Source organism: Biomphalaria glabrata, chromosome 5 (assembly GCF_947242115.1).
Source record: "Biomphalaria glabrata chromosome 5, xgBioGlab47.1, whole genome shotgun sequence".
In the NCBI taxonomy this organism is placed as follows: domain Eukaryota; kingdom Metazoa; phylum Mollusca; class Gastropoda; family Planorbidae; genus Biomphalaria; species Biomphalaria glabrata.
Genome location: NC_074715.1, coordinates 41,423,432 through 41,439,808, shown reverse-complemented (window position 1 = coordinate 41,439,808; position 16,377 = coordinate 41,423,432). Strand labels below are relative to the sequence as shown.

The 16,377-nt window shown below is 35.4% G+C and overlaps 1 protein-coding gene across 7 annotated transcripts in view; it reads left to right on the top strand.

Moving 5' to 3' along the window:
• The window catches only part of LOC106065004 (axotactin-like), a 107,580-nt gene that overhangs the window by 71,314 nt on the left and 19,889 nt on the right, over positions 1-16,377 (top strand). For all 7 annotated transcript variants that reach the window (XM_056029128.1, XM_056029126.1, XM_056029127.1 and 4 more), the window contains exons 7-16: positions 1,974-2,131; positions 6,382-6,533; positions 10,372-10,540; positions 10,720-10,876; positions 13,248-13,384; positions 13,600-13,709; positions 14,129-14,237; positions 15,048-15,175; positions 15,448-15,673; positions 16,273-16,365. In XM_056029128.1, the coding sequence (XP_055885103.1) occupies positions 1,974-2,131; positions 6,382-6,533; positions 10,372-10,540; positions 10,720-10,876; positions 13,248-13,384; positions 13,600-13,709; positions 14,129-14,237; positions 15,048-15,175; positions 15,448-15,673; positions 16,273-16,365 (1,439 nt within the window). The remainder of the gene's footprint in view (positions 1-1,973; positions 2,132-6,381; positions 6,534-10,371; positions 10,541-10,719; positions 10,877-13,247; positions 13,385-13,599; positions 13,710-14,128; positions 14,238-15,047; positions 15,176-15,447; positions 15,674-16,272; positions 16,366-16,377) is intronic.

Here is a 16,377-nt window from a genome sequence, read left to right as displayed (position 1 = left end):
CCTCCTACTGGTTTGTGTATTGTTTCTACCCTCCCCAGATCCTCCTACTGGTTTGTGTATTGTTTCTACCCCCCCCAGACCCTCCTACTGGTTTGTGTATTGTTTCTACCCCCCCCCCAGACCCTCTTACTGGTTTGTGTATTGTTTCTCCCCCCCCAGACCCTCTTACTGGTTTGTGTATTGTTTCTCCCCCCCCCCAGACCCTCTTACTGGTTTGTGTATTGTTACTCCCCCCCAGACCCTCTTACTGGTTTGTGTATTGTTTCTCCCCCCCCCCAGACCCTCTTACTGGTTTGTGTATTGTTTCTACCCCCCCCCCAGACCCTCTTACTGGTTTGTGTATTGTTACTCCCCCCCAGACCCTCTTACTGGTTTGTGTATTGTTTCTCCCCCCCAGACCCTCTTACTGGTTTGTGTATTGTTTCTCCCCCCCCCCCACCCTCCTACTGGTTTGTGTATTGTTACTCCCCCCCACACCCTCCTACTGGTTTGTGTATTGTTACTCCCCCCCCCCCCCACACCCTCCTACTGGTTTGTGTATTGTTTCTCCCCCCCCCCCAGACCCTCCTACTGGTTTGTGTATTGTTTCTCCCCCCCCCCCAGACCCTCCTACTGGTTTGTGTATTGTTTCTCCCCCCCCCAAGACCCTCCTACTGGTTTGTGTATTGTTTCTCCCCCCCCAGACCCTCCTACTGGTTTGTGTATTGTTACTCCCCCCCCCAGACCCTCCTACTGGTTTGTGTATTGTTACTCCACCCCAGACCCTCTTACTGGTTTGTGTATTGTTACTTCACCCTAGACCCTCCTACTGGTTTGTGTATTGTTACTCCACCCCAGACCCTCTTACTGGTTTGTGTATTGTTACTTCACCCTAGACCCTCCTACTGGTTTGTGTATTGTTACTCCCCCCCCAGACCCTCCTACTGGTTTGTGTATTGTTACTCTCCCCCACACCCTCCTACTGGTTTGTGTATTGTTACTCCCCCCCAGACCCTCCTACTGGTTTGTGTATTGTTACTCCACCCCAGACCCTCTTACTGGTTTGTGTATTGTTACTTCACCCTAGACCCTCCTACTGGTTTGTGTATTGTTTCTCCCCTCCCCAGACCCTCCTACTGGTTTGTGTATTGTTTCTCCCCCCCCAGACCCTCCTACTGGTTTGTGTATTGTTTCTCCCCTCCCCAGACCCTCCTACTGGTTTGTGTATTGTTTCTCCCCCCCCCAGACCCTCCTACTGGTTTGTGTATTGTTTCTCCCCCCCCCAGACCCTCCTACTGGTTTGTGTATTGTTACTCGACCCCAGACCCTCTTACTGGTTTGTGTATTGTTACTCCCCCCCCAGACCCTCCTACTGGTTTGTGTATTGTTACTTCCCCCCCCCAGACCCTCCTACTGGTTTGTGTATTGTTACTCCCCCCCCCAGACCCTCCTACTGGTTTGTGTATTGTTACTCCCCCCCAGACCCTCTTACTGGTTTGTGTATTGTTACTCCCCCCCCAGACCCTCTTACTGGTTTGTGTATTGTTACTCCCCCAGACCCTCCTACTGGTTTGTGTATTGTTACTCCCCCCCCCAGACCCTCTTACTGGTTTTTGTATTGTTACTCCACCCCCAGACCCTCTTACTGGTTTGTGTATTGTTACTCCCCCCCCCCCAGACTCTCCTACTGGTTTGTGTATTGTTACTCCCCCCCAGACCCTCTTACTGGTTTGTGTATTGTTACTCCCCCCCCCAGACCTTCCTACTGGTTTGTGTATTGTTACTCCCCCCAGACCCTCCTACTGGTTTGTGTATTGTTAGTCCCCCAGACCCTCCTACTGGTTTGTGTATTGTTACTCCACCCAGACCCTCCAACATGTTTGTGTATTGTTACTCCCCCCAGACCCTCCTACTGGTTTGTGTACTGTGTTACTCATCCACTCATTATTCATGTTACAAAATGATAAAAGCTTCATGTTATTTTCTATTTTTAGACCGAGCGAGGTTCTGGTGTGCTGTTGTATGCTGTGGGCAGCACGCCCTACCACACACACATCACGGTGTCCATCTATTCCGGCTCCATCCACGTCTCCATCTCCTTTGAGAGCGAAGACCTTACCTTCGCTGAGGGCATAGGACTGGACGATGGCAGGTAAACAGCCAGATCTAGTTACTGTCACGTCAAATGTCAGAATGGGAATTCACTATTATTGTCAACCTTGTCCTTTAGTCTAGTTCCCATACTTGATACAACAGCACCCAGGGGCGGAGCCATCAATAAGGATCAACTGAGTTAGCTGACACAAAGGGGCGGTTTACAATTGAATAATTGAAATCTGAAACCTATTTTTATAATAATTATGTGTTGGAGACATGAAAAGGCAAATCCATTTTTGGAAACCAAACCAAATGTAATGATTCTTGTATGAATTTGTTGTATGAAGTATGGATTTCACATACTTGTGTTAGTTGGTCATCAATTTAATGGACCTCATTCATCAAAACGAACGGTCACGTGATAATATTGATAAAACAACGAAAAAAAAACTGTCACGTGATAACCATTGTTGGTTAAAATTAGATCGTAATTTGTATAGAAGCGATAGAGAATCACGTGACTTAATGTTATTTGTTTACGATCGGTGAATGAGGTCCATTGTGCTTAAAGTCCATAGCAAATTAAACATGTGGAAATACCCGAAAACTAGAAATGTTTGCAATGATTTAATGTAGTCGTAAACAATATGGAATTCTTCACTTGATGTCACAAGATACAGTCATTGTAACAACACATTTTATTTCATATTTATATATTCCTTTTGTTTTTCTTTTGTCTGTCGTGTGTATTTCCCATCACTTCCAATAGTTTGATGTTGGTACTTATGTTAATTATCATTGAGCATGTTTTCTATTCACGTATTACGTCATTTCTTTCAACCAATCATTAAAAATGACGTAAACTAATTTTAAAGCGAAACAAAAATGTGAATACAAAAACATAGTGAAAATACCTACACCCTAAACGATGAAAAACAACGAAGGTATCATGTTGCCAGAACAACGAAGGTATCATGTTGCCAGAACAACGAAGGTATCATGTTGCCAGAACAACGAAGGTATCATGTTGCCAGAACAACGAAGGTATCATGTTGCCAGAACAACGAAGGTATCATGTTGCCAGAACAACGAAGGTATCATGTTGCCAGAACAACGAAGGTATCATGTTGCCAGAACAACGAAGGTATCATGTTGCCAGAACAACGAAGGTATCATGTTGCCAGAACAACGAAGGTATCATGTTGCCAGAACAACGACTTGCTGCTTAACTATCCCCAATTAGTGTTCATTACCCATTAAAGCTAAACATCCCAGCCTTGTGATCCTGCATCTGGATTCGAACTTGAAACTCTTCATTATCTAAGCATAAACTGTGATCATCCCTTTGTGCGTATTAATAACTACTAAAAAGGACAAGTAAAGGCATTTCAAAGTTTCCCATCTACTATCACGCCCATCATTTCATTCAAACTTTTTGCAAACTTTTAAAACTAAATGTGTCTTTACTCGTTTGTTTCAGAAGTAGGTGAGCAACTATTTTGATTACTTTTTTTTTTTGTAATTCTCTCTTTGTGCCCATAAAAAGTCAGTGTTTAACCAGATTTATTAATTTACGAAATAACTAATGCTTTGTCTTTACCTGTATAGATCTATATACTGCAAAGCTTCTTTTTGACTTTTTTATTTTTATGTGAATTAACATTATAGCAATAGCAACTAACAAAATAACCTCGCGCCTAACAGAGACATTTTTCTTAAGAAGAATTATACTTTGCTTTTTCTTTCGACTGACAAAGTGATATTAATAATAGAGCTAAAATGTTCAGAGTCATAACATTGACATTGTTGCGATTTGATTGTATGGGAGAGGGACTTGAAACAGACTCTAGCTAAACTTTGAATTAAGTCTTGACTAAAAGCGGAAGTGACGTATGAATAAAAGAATAGTAGGAGGTAAGGCAAGGAGTTAGTGATTCGTACAATTTAAATAAAGGATATACGTTATTTATCAAAAGTGTTGTTAATAAAACTTACTTATTGGCTGCGTTCAATTTTTTGGTGAAGCTGCATTTCAAGCCTCAATTTAATATCTCCACCCATACTTTCAAATGACAACAGTTATTATAAAAACGTTGCAAATTAATATTATTTGACTTGTTGACATGTTTTATTGTATCTAATTTGTATGCATGCAGCACACGTTCTATTGAAAGTATCCACAGCTTACAACATTAACAATAACATCTAAATCAATAGACTAACGTCGTAATGTATAAGATAAGAGTGAAAGAGCTTTTTTTAGCTTTATTTAAAACCATTTAGTCCTTTAAAATAACATAGCGATGCAGTTAAATAGAAGTTTAGCCTGATAACTGATCTAAAAATTACATTTTTATCACATTATAGTCATGTGAAACACTGCTCTCATCCTTGACTTTGGAATCAAAGACATTGACATTATTTTCTTGAGCAACAGACCCAGACAATTACATTTTGAGAAGGAACTTTAAAACCAAACAACTAAATCTTAGATATATTTTTTTACACCCATCATGTAAATTGTCGAAATAAAAAAAACCCGAGGGTGTGAATGAAGTTCCATTTATATTTAGGCATAAAATAATTTTAAAAACTTGACATAATTAAAGGCTACTATGATTACAATGATAGAGCTTCCTAATAATTATCAGATTGTGACAAACTTTTGCCCCCGTTGTGAAAAGACCTGAAGTATGAAACACAACACATCAACAGAAATGGATCAACTATTCGCATTTAGCAGCTGCCGACAATTACTTCCCGCGGGGAAATTGCTGCTAGTTGCAAAGACTCATTTTTTGTTTCGTTGTCTCAGCATGTAAAGTATTGATATGCTTTTCGATTGTGTTACCCCAAAATACGTCACAATGGAGCGCATTCAGAGTTCAAACTTGTTTAGTGGATGTTTATTGGCTGAACTGCACAAACACATTTCCTAAAAAAAAAAAAATGGTCACTTTTAACCTTTACATTAGCATACCTAAGTTGAATGGTATTTTTAACGATGGTATTCAACTCGTTTAGCTTGATGAGTTAACTTGAACTAACAAAACATTGTCAGTCAAATTGAAAGAAATAGTGCGAAACAGGTGGGGACTAGCATTATAATAGAAGAAAATGGAAAGAATAGTTGTCAATGCCTGCCTATGTTGATGGCGGCAGAGAGATGGATGAGTTAAGAAGCCTTATTGAATCATTTATCGTAACATAAGTATCAACTAGTTCTGCTGTTAGATTTAGATCTAGGCAGTTCAACGTTCTGTCAAAGATGCCGAATATCACCATTTTGTTGTTGTTGTTATAGTCAAGTATGTTATGAAAGGGTAAATATTTACTATTTTCATGGAAAACGATTTGAACGAAATTTTCATTTTAAAAAATTATGAAATATATTTGTCTTAGCTGCAAGCTTACTTCCCTTGTCAATTCCCCTCACCCGGCCAATACCCTTCTGGTTATGTACATCTCTCCGTATTGATGAGTCTTGAATCAAATGTATTAGACGTTGCTTGTTCCACCTCATTGACTCGCGATTCCGAGAACAGAATTAAAAACTCGAAAAGATATTGTAAGGATATCCAAGCAAAAGTGATAAGAACCCAAATGTTTTTTAAGCAAATGTACGGGACACACAAGTTGAGCCCCGATACAGAAACGCATTATCTCTTTGTTTTGTTTTTTCTAATTATTTGCAAGCTTAATTTACATTGGCATGGACTGATTTTTTTTCATCAAAAAGCATGTTTATGTTCACACGAGTTCAAGGCAAAGTAGTGTATGTACTTTGTTGGCTAACTACCACTTGCTGTAAATGCCATTAAAAATGAATCCATTGGAATATAAAATTATGTATGCTTGAGCATTTTTAGAAATAAAATTGTAACAAAACACGTTTCCGTAACTTATCGTTTAAAATCGAATATAGAGACTACATTTTTAAATGATAAAAAGTGTTTTTACATAGATATTTTCATAACAGAATCAGATTGCTATTTTTAAAAGAAAAATATTTCTTTTAATGTTTTTGAATGGAATTTTGTATTATTTTTGTCAAATTCTTCAAGCAACATTTTTAAAATAGATTTATATCATTTTTTGTTTATTGTACCGAAAATACGTTATAAATAAAGACTATATATACAGTCTAGAAAAAACATAATTAGTAATACCATCTATTGCAAAGATATAGATCCTTTTTTTAGACTTGAAATTCACCTGTCGGAAACATTGGAGGAATTTTTTTTTTTTTTCAGCTTTCATGGTGAAATTGAATCAACTTTTCAGTGGATGTTTTCTATTTCCCAGGTGGCACAATCTGACCATTGAACATCGCCAAAGAAACGTCACATTTTATCTTGACGGCAAGTCGACAGAGAAGAGAGTCCTGAGAGATTATTATCTCAGCCTTGACTCACACATTTATATTGGGGGTGGAAATAATTTCGTTGAGACTAAAGGTAAGTGAACTCTTAATAACAGACTTCTGAAAGTCTTAATAACTGACATCTAAAAGTCTTAATATGTTTGTAAATTTGGAGCATATTGTGTCCCAAAGAGAAGCGTTACATACGCAAGTTTTTTACAGCTACTCCAAGGGTGGGTGGTGGGGGGGGGGGTAACTTTGATAGCTACTTGACTGTGCTGATGAATAAATAAAAAAAAACTGTGAATTTGGTGATTTAAAAAAAAGTCTTATTAGAGACAGATTAATTGTGACAAGTGCAGACAGAGAACTAAGACAAAGAAAGCATTGTCTAGGGTTAATCCAGCTTTAAAAGTATGTGTAGATATGTACAGACACGCGTTAGAAACAAAACGATTGCGGAACACTCTTGATTGGTTTCTTTAGATGTCGTGCATGCCCTTCAAAGTAAGGAGGTGATGCGAAAAAAAACCCTGAACAATTAGACCAACATAAATATAAGCGATGCAACCGCAGGCACAAATGTAGCTATGCCGAGCTTATGGTAAAACATGGAACTTGTGTGGTAACAGAAATCCTTTTGCAGTGTGTCGCTTTTTTTTTTACATGTTACTTATATAACGTGCATTTATGCAGCTTTTTTTCCCTTAGGGGTCCGTGTGCAAGTTTTTACTATACAAGGAGGTCCCCGAGTCAAAACGTTTAAGAGCCTCTGTCCTAAAGGAAGTAGTTATTCCAGTTTTGTGTTAACATTTTTATCATATACAAGATGCTCAGCATTTCGTTAACTGTGACGCGCTCGTTAGAAGACGTGAAGGTGTTCAATATATTTTTCAAGAAACTTAAAATGGAATGCATATGTATATTTTATTTTACAGAAGAAGATATTTCAGCATATCTTCGCTAATGCGACTCTACTCGACTTTCTGATATCAGAATTCAGAACGGTCGAATTTCTCCCGACTATTGAACATTGTTCTGTTGACGACTTTTTTATGTGACAAAAAACAACAAAAAAAAAGATCAACTACAATACTTGTTGACATGAAGATGATTTAACGACTATTTCACCCTTATCAGAAGTACATGTAGAATAGGTGCAGGTGTACCTCGAATATCCCTCACATTTTAGTTTTGACCAGTTATGCCTCTCTCTTTATCTTAATTGACCTGCGCATATATATATATATAACCCTAACCCTAACCCTATATATATATACACAGTGCTTTTTTTGTAAATAAATAAGTGCCGGTACTCAGTGATGGTTTGCTAACTTTTATCTACTAATTAATTAATAAACGTTCAAATACAAGAAAAGTAATGTTTTTATTCCCTCATTGAAAAGAGTACCGGTACGCCGTAGGCCTACCGGTGCGTACCGTCACAAAAAAGCACTGTATATATGTGTATGTATATATAAATAAATAAATAAATAAATATATATATATATATATAATATATATATATATATATATATACATATATATATATATATATATATATATATATATATATATATATATATATATATATATGTATTAGGATGAAAAGTATTGTCTCGAGACCAGGAGAGTGCGCTTCTGTAGTGAACAACCGGCCGGGTCTCCGCCTCGATCTTCTAGCTTATGGTGGTGGGGAGGGGGAGGATGTGAATTTTTTGTTGGTGTCGAGGAGGCCGTCACATGTAGACGTTTGAAATACTTTCCTGATGGCTACGGAATATACACTTTATTAAACAATGTGTCCTGTTAATTGAAGCAGCCGATTAGCTTTCAGTTTGCTTTGTATGTCAGGATGAATTGTCCTCCACTCATTCCGTGGGAATCGACCACAATTGACGTTGTTAAATAATGACTCTCACCCAAACTGTATTGCCTCTCTTGTTCCCTCCTCTCTTGTTCCCTCCTCTCTTGTTCCCTCCTCTCTCACACCCACATGGATGTAACGTATAGCCTACGTGTCTACTCAACTAAAGACCATTTTGGCTTCAAACAATTTTACCGCTTCCTGAGATCGCCGTATTGTGTCCGGGTATTTTTAGTTATTTATTTAACCAATTCTTGTCAAGGTCTAACCACTTAATTTTATAACAAAAAAATCAAATAGAAATATGGAGAGTTTACAATCAACAGTAATGCCAGGGGACATTTAATTCGGCTGGAGCTTAAAAGATCCGATTTTCAGCGGAAGAGAGCATGCTGTTGATTTTGATTTGAAGTCAACAATGTTGACTTTCTGTGTTTAGATAAAATAACAACAAGCCATAAATAAAATGTTACGCCCAAGGCTTCTTATTCCTTTTCTTTTTCAAAAGCGATTTGATTATTATCTTTTGGTACTAGATCTAGGAAGCTATGTCAATGTTCATTAGGCCTACCAGACAGATTAGGCGGTAGACAGACATGAAAGAATAATCCATTAATACATAATTCCCAAACCACTTAGTCTGCTGTGTTCCCTACTATCTAGGAAAACAAAATCAATAGCTTAGAATTTGTTTCTGTTGTTCTGACTCAACGTCATCATTTTCCTTTAATCACACAAAATGTCTTGGCGAGGACTAGATCTATAAATCATAATAAATGAGTTGTGTCTATAACTACGGCAGACAATATAACGATGCATCTTTAAAGTCTAAATACCGGCAGGTTAATAGTGTTCTATTGATGTGTCATGTTGTCAGTATATAAACTTCTTAATTTTGACATATTTTCACTTGAACGTTTTAGTTTTCTCTTAACCCGCGTGACTTGTGTAGAATGCCATATCTCGTATAGATCTATATTCTTCGCTCAATCTCTCCATTTCTCCTCAGAGTTCTCTCCCCGCTAAATTAACATTCTCCGTGTATGACATGTTGTCGGCCATTCATCGATTCCATTCGGGCTGAGCTGCTTTAAAAAAAAAAAAAGTTGACCTTTCCGTTCGTCGCTAATCTTCCCGCCTCTCAACACTTTTTTTTTCTTTTCCGACAATCTATGTTGTTTTTTTAATAGAGATCATCCTGCGGTATTTACTCTAACATAACTTTTTTTTTCATATAATATTAACCTTTAATTATTTGACTGTCTCAAAGTCTACAGCTAAAGGTGTGAGTTACAAGAAAGATCATGATGAAATAAAAATATTTTATCAGTTGTCCGCGATACTTATAAAATACAGAACTTACTTCGAAAAAAAAAAAAAGATGATTAGGGCAAATTAGGCCTACTTCGAAGTTCGTACGCATGTCCCTAAAAAGGCCTAAATCAGATTATCAATCTTAATCTATGACTTAAAACTCTGCCATGTTTTCCTGGCTGATTCAGGCAACCTTCCATGCTCTAATGGTACTAGGAAAGAAGGAGCTTTTGTACAAATTTGTTATATATATATATATATTACTTATTTTACCACCGGTGACGTGTGCTTGAATAAAAAAAAAAGGAAAAAAAAAGAGGGGGGGGGGAGTATTCTTCAACGTAGCGCTGGATTCAGTAATTTGAAAACTTTTTAAAACTGTTATTATATAGATCTATATCTAGTTCTATACTTTAGGTCTAGTATAGTTGTACTAGTCCATATGCCATTATGATGTATAAATCTATTAGTAGGCCTACTGACTAGTACTAGCTCTCAGTTTAAACATGATCTAATCTAGATTCCTATATCTACATCTTAATTTTATTGAGGCCAAGAAAATTTAGAATAGGCCCTATAGACCTATCTTTGATTGAAACAAACATAAGAGGAACCAAAATATTGGAAATAAGTGAATGTTTACATCCTACAGAGCTTAAAATAAAAAAAAAAAACATAAATTTTTAAAAGCTTACTTCAAAATATCATTTAGATCATTTGTTCTAATAACATGTTATCAATAAATTTTTAGGTCTTCCTGTTACACAAAGCTTTGTGGGATGTCTGCGAAATGTTTATATTGATGATGTGTCTGTGTTGTATGAGCTTTCTAAAGGCAATGCCAGGTGTTCATACAATGGAGGATCTGGTCCACTATATGGATGCGAGAAAGTCTCAGAAGTTCCCATTTCATTCCCCAGGTAAGATTATCTTATCATCTGAACAAATGTAGTATGTAAAGCCTTGGCTTTATAAATAATTTACAGTATGAAAGAATTTTTTTTTTAATTTTTCATGTTTACATTGTAAACAAGTTTGTGTTAAATAAATGGTAAGTGATCAAAAGCTTTTGTTTTCATTCTGCTTTATTTTCTTTCAGATCATCCTCCATGTTGAGGTGGGACATTGGTCAAGTGGGACAAAGCCTGAGTGTGGAGTTTAAGATTAGAACTTTCCACAATACAGCCATACTGATGTTTGTAGAACTGATGTCAAAAAGAGAAACAGGATCAGCAAATATATTTGGTAGATTAGAGGTAAGCAAATATATTTGGTAGATTAGAGGTAAGCAAATATATTTGGTAGATTAGAGGTAAGCAAATATATTTGGTAGATTAGAGGTAAGCAAATATATTTGGTAGATTAGAGGTAATCATAATGTAACAATAATTTTTTTAAAGTGTTGAACTGAATATTAGATGTTGAATAATGTAACAGTTTATAGTTAATAGGTTGTCTGTTGCTATCCGGAAAATGCTGGATCAGTCACAGAAAAGTTTTTATAGTGTAGTCAAATACCATGCTTTAATTTGGCTTCTGGTTTGAGTGTTTCAATTTCATCCCTAACTAACAATACGCTGCAGTATGAAAAGCACTGTGTAAAATGATTTTATAAAATATTTTACTTTTTTTTGTTTTGATCAAAAGGTCATCAACTTACAAGTATTGTTCTTGCCATACTTAATCAAAAGAGCTATTGATTATACTACATTTTATCTCATAAAAGATATCATTGTTGCCTTTTTATCAATATTGTGTATGATTAAACTAAAGGAAAGCAAATAATATTTTAGAAAACTTTTAAAATATTTGTCACAGGCAAAATAGTTGATTTATTGTACCTTATTTTACTTAGGGGAATTCTGTGAATACAGACCATGGAAATATAAATAGTAAAAATGATTTACATATGACCAGAAGTATGAGAGATGGAGAGTTTTAGAAAGTCAAGCTTATGAGAGATGGAGAGTTTTAGAAAGTCAAGCTTATGAGAGATGGAGAGTTTTAGAAAGTCAAGCTTATGAGAGATGGAGAGTTTTAGAAAGTCAAGCTTATGAGAGATGGAGAGTTTTAGAAAGTCAAGCTTATGAGAGATGGAGAGTTTTAGAAAGTCAAGCTTATGAGAGATAGAGAGTTTTAGAAAGTCAAGCTTATGAGAGATGGAGAGTTTTAGAAAGTCAAGCTTATGAGAGATGGAGAGTTTTAGAAAGTCAAGCTTATGAGAGATGGAGAGTTTTAGAAAGTCAAGCTTATGAGAGATGGAGAGTTTTAGAAAGTCAAGCTTATGAGAGATGGAGAGTTTTAGAAAGTCAAGCTTATGAGAGATAGAGAGTTTTAGAAAGTCAAGCTTATGAGAGATGGAGAGTTTTAGAAAGTCAAGCTTATGAGAGATGGAGAGTTTTAGTATGTCAAGCTTATGAGAGATGGAGAGTTTTAGAAAGTCAAGCTTATGAGAGATGGAGAGTTTTAGAAAGTCAAGCTTATGAGAAATGGAGAGTTTTAGAAAGTCAAGCTTATTAGAGATGGAGAGTTTTAGAAAGTCAAGCTAAGTCGGTTGAAGAAGTTAGTTGAGTTAAGTTTAGACAAAAGAGTCAGTCAAGTACAGTTGTAGTAGCAAGTTGGACAGAAGAGTCAGTCAAGTACAGTTGTAGTAGCAAGTTGGACAGAAGAGTCAGTCAAGTACAGTTGTAGTAGCAAGTTGGACAGAAGAGTCAGTCAAGTACAGTTGTAGTAGCAAGTTGGACAGAAGAGTCAGTCAAGTACAGTTGTAGTAGCAAGTTGGACAGAAGAGTCAGTCAAGTACAGTTGTAGTAGCAAGTTGGACAGAAGAGTCAGTCAAGTACAGTTGTAGTAGCAAGTTGGACAGAAGAGTCAGTCAAGTACAGTTGTAGTAGCAAGTTGGACAGAAGAGTCAGTCAAGTACAGTTGTAGTAGCAAGTTGGACAGAAGAGTCAGTCAAGTACAGTTGTAGTAGCAAGTTGGACAGAAGAGTCAGTCAAGTACAGTTGTAGTAGCAAGTTGGACAGAAGAGTCAGTCAAGTACAGTTGTAGTAGCAAGTTGGACAGAAGAGTCAGTCAAGTACAGTTGTAGTAGCAAGTTGGACAGAAGAGTCAGTCAAGTACAGTTGTAGTAGCAAGTTGGACAGAAGAGTCAGTCAAGTACAGTTGTAGTAGCAAGTTGGACAGAAGAGTCAATCAAGTACAGTTGTAGTAGCAAGACAGGTTGTTTTAGCAAGTCGTAATAAGAAGTTGAAGCAAGTAGTTATATTGATGAAACAAGTTTATGTGAAGTCAAGTAGTGGACTTAGTGATATGAATGTATTATAAGTGAAGCTAGAAGGTTATTATGTTCATCTAATATCTTCATGGAAATTGGTTTTATGTCATGTAAATAAACATATTTCATCACATTTACAAGCAGTTCCTAATTCCTGTAATTGTTGTTTGTTCATTCTCAGTACTGCAATGCTGCTGGTAAATGACATGCCTGCAAGCTTCCAACAAATTAATGTCATGATAATTATCATTATATCAACAACATTTTATCTTAGAAGTTAATGACTCCTTTATAAAGCAAGATTAATTTTTAATAATAATAAGAATGCATTCTAATGTTATATTCTCTAGCTTTGGATTATAAACAAACAACCAGTCTTACAGTTCATGCCATCTGACAGATTCCCTTCAACTCATGAAAACATTTCATTGCCTTTGATAGTTAGTGATGGTCTGGTGCATGAAGTGCAGTTATTTCTAGTCAACAGGTAAGTGGACAACAACATAATCATAGTTTTAGTGCTAAGAAACAAAGCTTATTCACAAGATTTCATTCATTTTCACTCTGAGACATGATTTATATTGGATGAAAAATAAAATTTTTTATTTAACTGATAACATTGTAAGTGCTCTGCTTAATAGGTAGTGTTAATGATTAACTTATTTTTTTATTCATCTATTGTCTCATGAAATTTGTTCTCAGCAAAGTGAAAGTACAAGTTGATGGTAACACAGCAGAAACAAGCCAGTACCCCAGAGCATTAGAACACAAGGGAACAGTTATTTTAGGATACAGTCTTAGGAAGATTGATAGTAAGATTTATTAATATAAATTACAGATGTTCCTTAAAAATGTATATTTTGCACTTTTAGCTATGAGCTGTTAGCAATAGGTTGTCCAACATAGGCTTAGTCTTTATTATTAATTACAGTTAAATTAGATTCACTGTTGTTCCCATTTTATGTGTTCTCAAATAGTTTCAGAGTTTCTGTAATCAAATGTCATAAAATTATTTCCTGTCTTGTTAATAAAAAAAACATAACCTTGATTTATGTAAAACACATCACCCTTGTTATAAAGTGTCTAGACAGTCATGTTTACCATCTAATTGATTTAACTGACTTACTGAGTAGCTAATCTAATCATAGCTTTTCTTTTACATTAAAAGCCACTTGTGAACTAAAAAAGGGAACTGTGAATTTTGTTGTTTCATTTCCTTGTTTCATTTCAGAACAATATGGCTATGTTGGCTGCATGCTAAGAATTAAAATACAAGGAGATCGTTTGGATCCTATAGCTCTCATGGAATCAGAATCTGCTGTTGGACTAATTCTTGATGGGTAAGAAATGAAATAAGTCATGATTCATTTATAGTTAAACTGTTGCTTGTCATTTTAATCCAAATTGTCATAGGGAAAAAAAACTTAGCCAGTTGCCGAAAGAGTTTTTCTTTGTATATTGGGCTGTGACACATCACTGTTGACTAAAAAACCTTATCAGCAGCATAGAGCCTATTCTAGAACAAATCAGATTTTTTATTTTCCAGAAAGTGATTTACCTCAGTCTTTTTTTAAGGAATAAACAAATATGCTGGTTAAAGTCATTTCGCTTGTAGTAGGTTTATTTTGTAACTTCTGGTCACTTTTAGTGATTTTTTACCTCTTTAGGGTGAAATATAATTTCAACTTGGTTCTTCCCAATTTAGGTGACTTTTCAGCAGTTTAATATCCCTTGATTTGTCTTCTTATAAGTTTCAGATGCCCCTTTAGAAATAAAGGTGATTAATTTCTAGCTCAAACCTCCTGCAGGAAATGACAGTGGCAAGTTTTGATCTCTGGACAGTTCACTTCACATATCCCATGCCAAGGCATATTAGTCTAGTTATCTATATAAGAGATAAACTTTTCTGTTTCTGGCTACTAATGCTATCTTGAATCGGTTCTATGCTTAAAAAGCATTAGTAAAAAAAAATTCACCCTTTTATATATATATTTTTGTTTTTGTCTTTTTTTTTTTGTTTTCTATTGTTATTTCTATGAGTATGTATCTAAAATCTATATCATTATTGTTATAGTAGTAATGCTGAGGTGGAGTCGAAACAGACTTTCCATTTGGACCAATAAAAGTATCTTTTCTTATCTTATTTGCAGATGTCTTCTGGTGGATCACTGTTCTGAAAATAACATTTGTGAGCACAAATCAATTTGTTTGTCAGACTGGGATGGTACACATTGCATCTGTCCTGGCAATCACTATGAAGGCAAAGCATGTCACTTCTGTGAGTAACATTGAAGGCATTTTTACCTGTTATTACTTGATAACTGCAATAAAATGGTAATTAAAATTTAAAACTTCAAATAAATTATGACAATTAGAATAATTGAAGTTTATTTTACTTAGTAGTAGGTTTAGTGCAAGTAGAAGGGAAAAAGTGTTTTTAGTCCCAACAACCATTGTTATAAGTGTATTTTGCTGGAAAAATTGTCTTTGCTCATTATGTATAATCACCATTAGATCTCTTGCTTTAGTTGTTCTTTCTCATGACCACAGCCAGGTATGCATCCTCTTGTGAGGATTACCACAGTTTGGGATATAAATTAAGTGGATATTATCCTATTGATGTTGATGGAGATGGTCCCTTGAGTCACACATTTGTGCAGTGTGAGATGGATGTGAATCATTCAGGTGGAACTACAATAGTAGAGCACAACTTTAGACCAAATACAACTGTACGAGCATCTTGGCTGCCAGACAGTAGATATGAACTGAAATACAGGTAGAAATAGATATTGTTTCAAAAGTAGAACTAGAAAAACAATTTATTACTAAATTATCCTTAGATATAAATAAATAGCAATAAAAAAAAAACAACTCTTATTTATCCAATAACCTTCACAATTATTTATTAATAAAACAGTCTCCATCAGATGAATGATGTGTTTACAAAATTTTGAATCATAGCATTTTCTTGAGTTTTCATTATTTTTATGAGCATAGTACAAATTTAGATGAAATGTCGTGCATTTTACTGAAAAATAAAGTATATTGACAACTAATTAAAGCATGTAATAAAGTAATTTTAACAAAATTTCAATTATAAATTCAATTTTAAAAGTAACAAATTTTAATTAAAGTTATTTTACAATGAAATTTTCTTGTAAAAAATGTATCATACATTATTATAATTATAATTCGAAAAATCTTTGCATTTTCTGTTTTATAAAAAAAGTATATAAATACTTGATCAAATAGCATTATATTTAACATCATTAGTTGTTTTTTAAGAAAGATTGCTTACCATATGAAAATGTGTATCTTTAAAAGAATATTAGCTTTAACTTTTGAAAAATGTTATCCACTTTTTTGCAATGGTAGGGAAATGTCAAGAGAACAGCTGACAGCTTTGACAACTAACTCAGGAAAATGTGAGCAATACCTTCAGTATGACTGCATCAACTCACCCATAAGGTAATGTCTTTA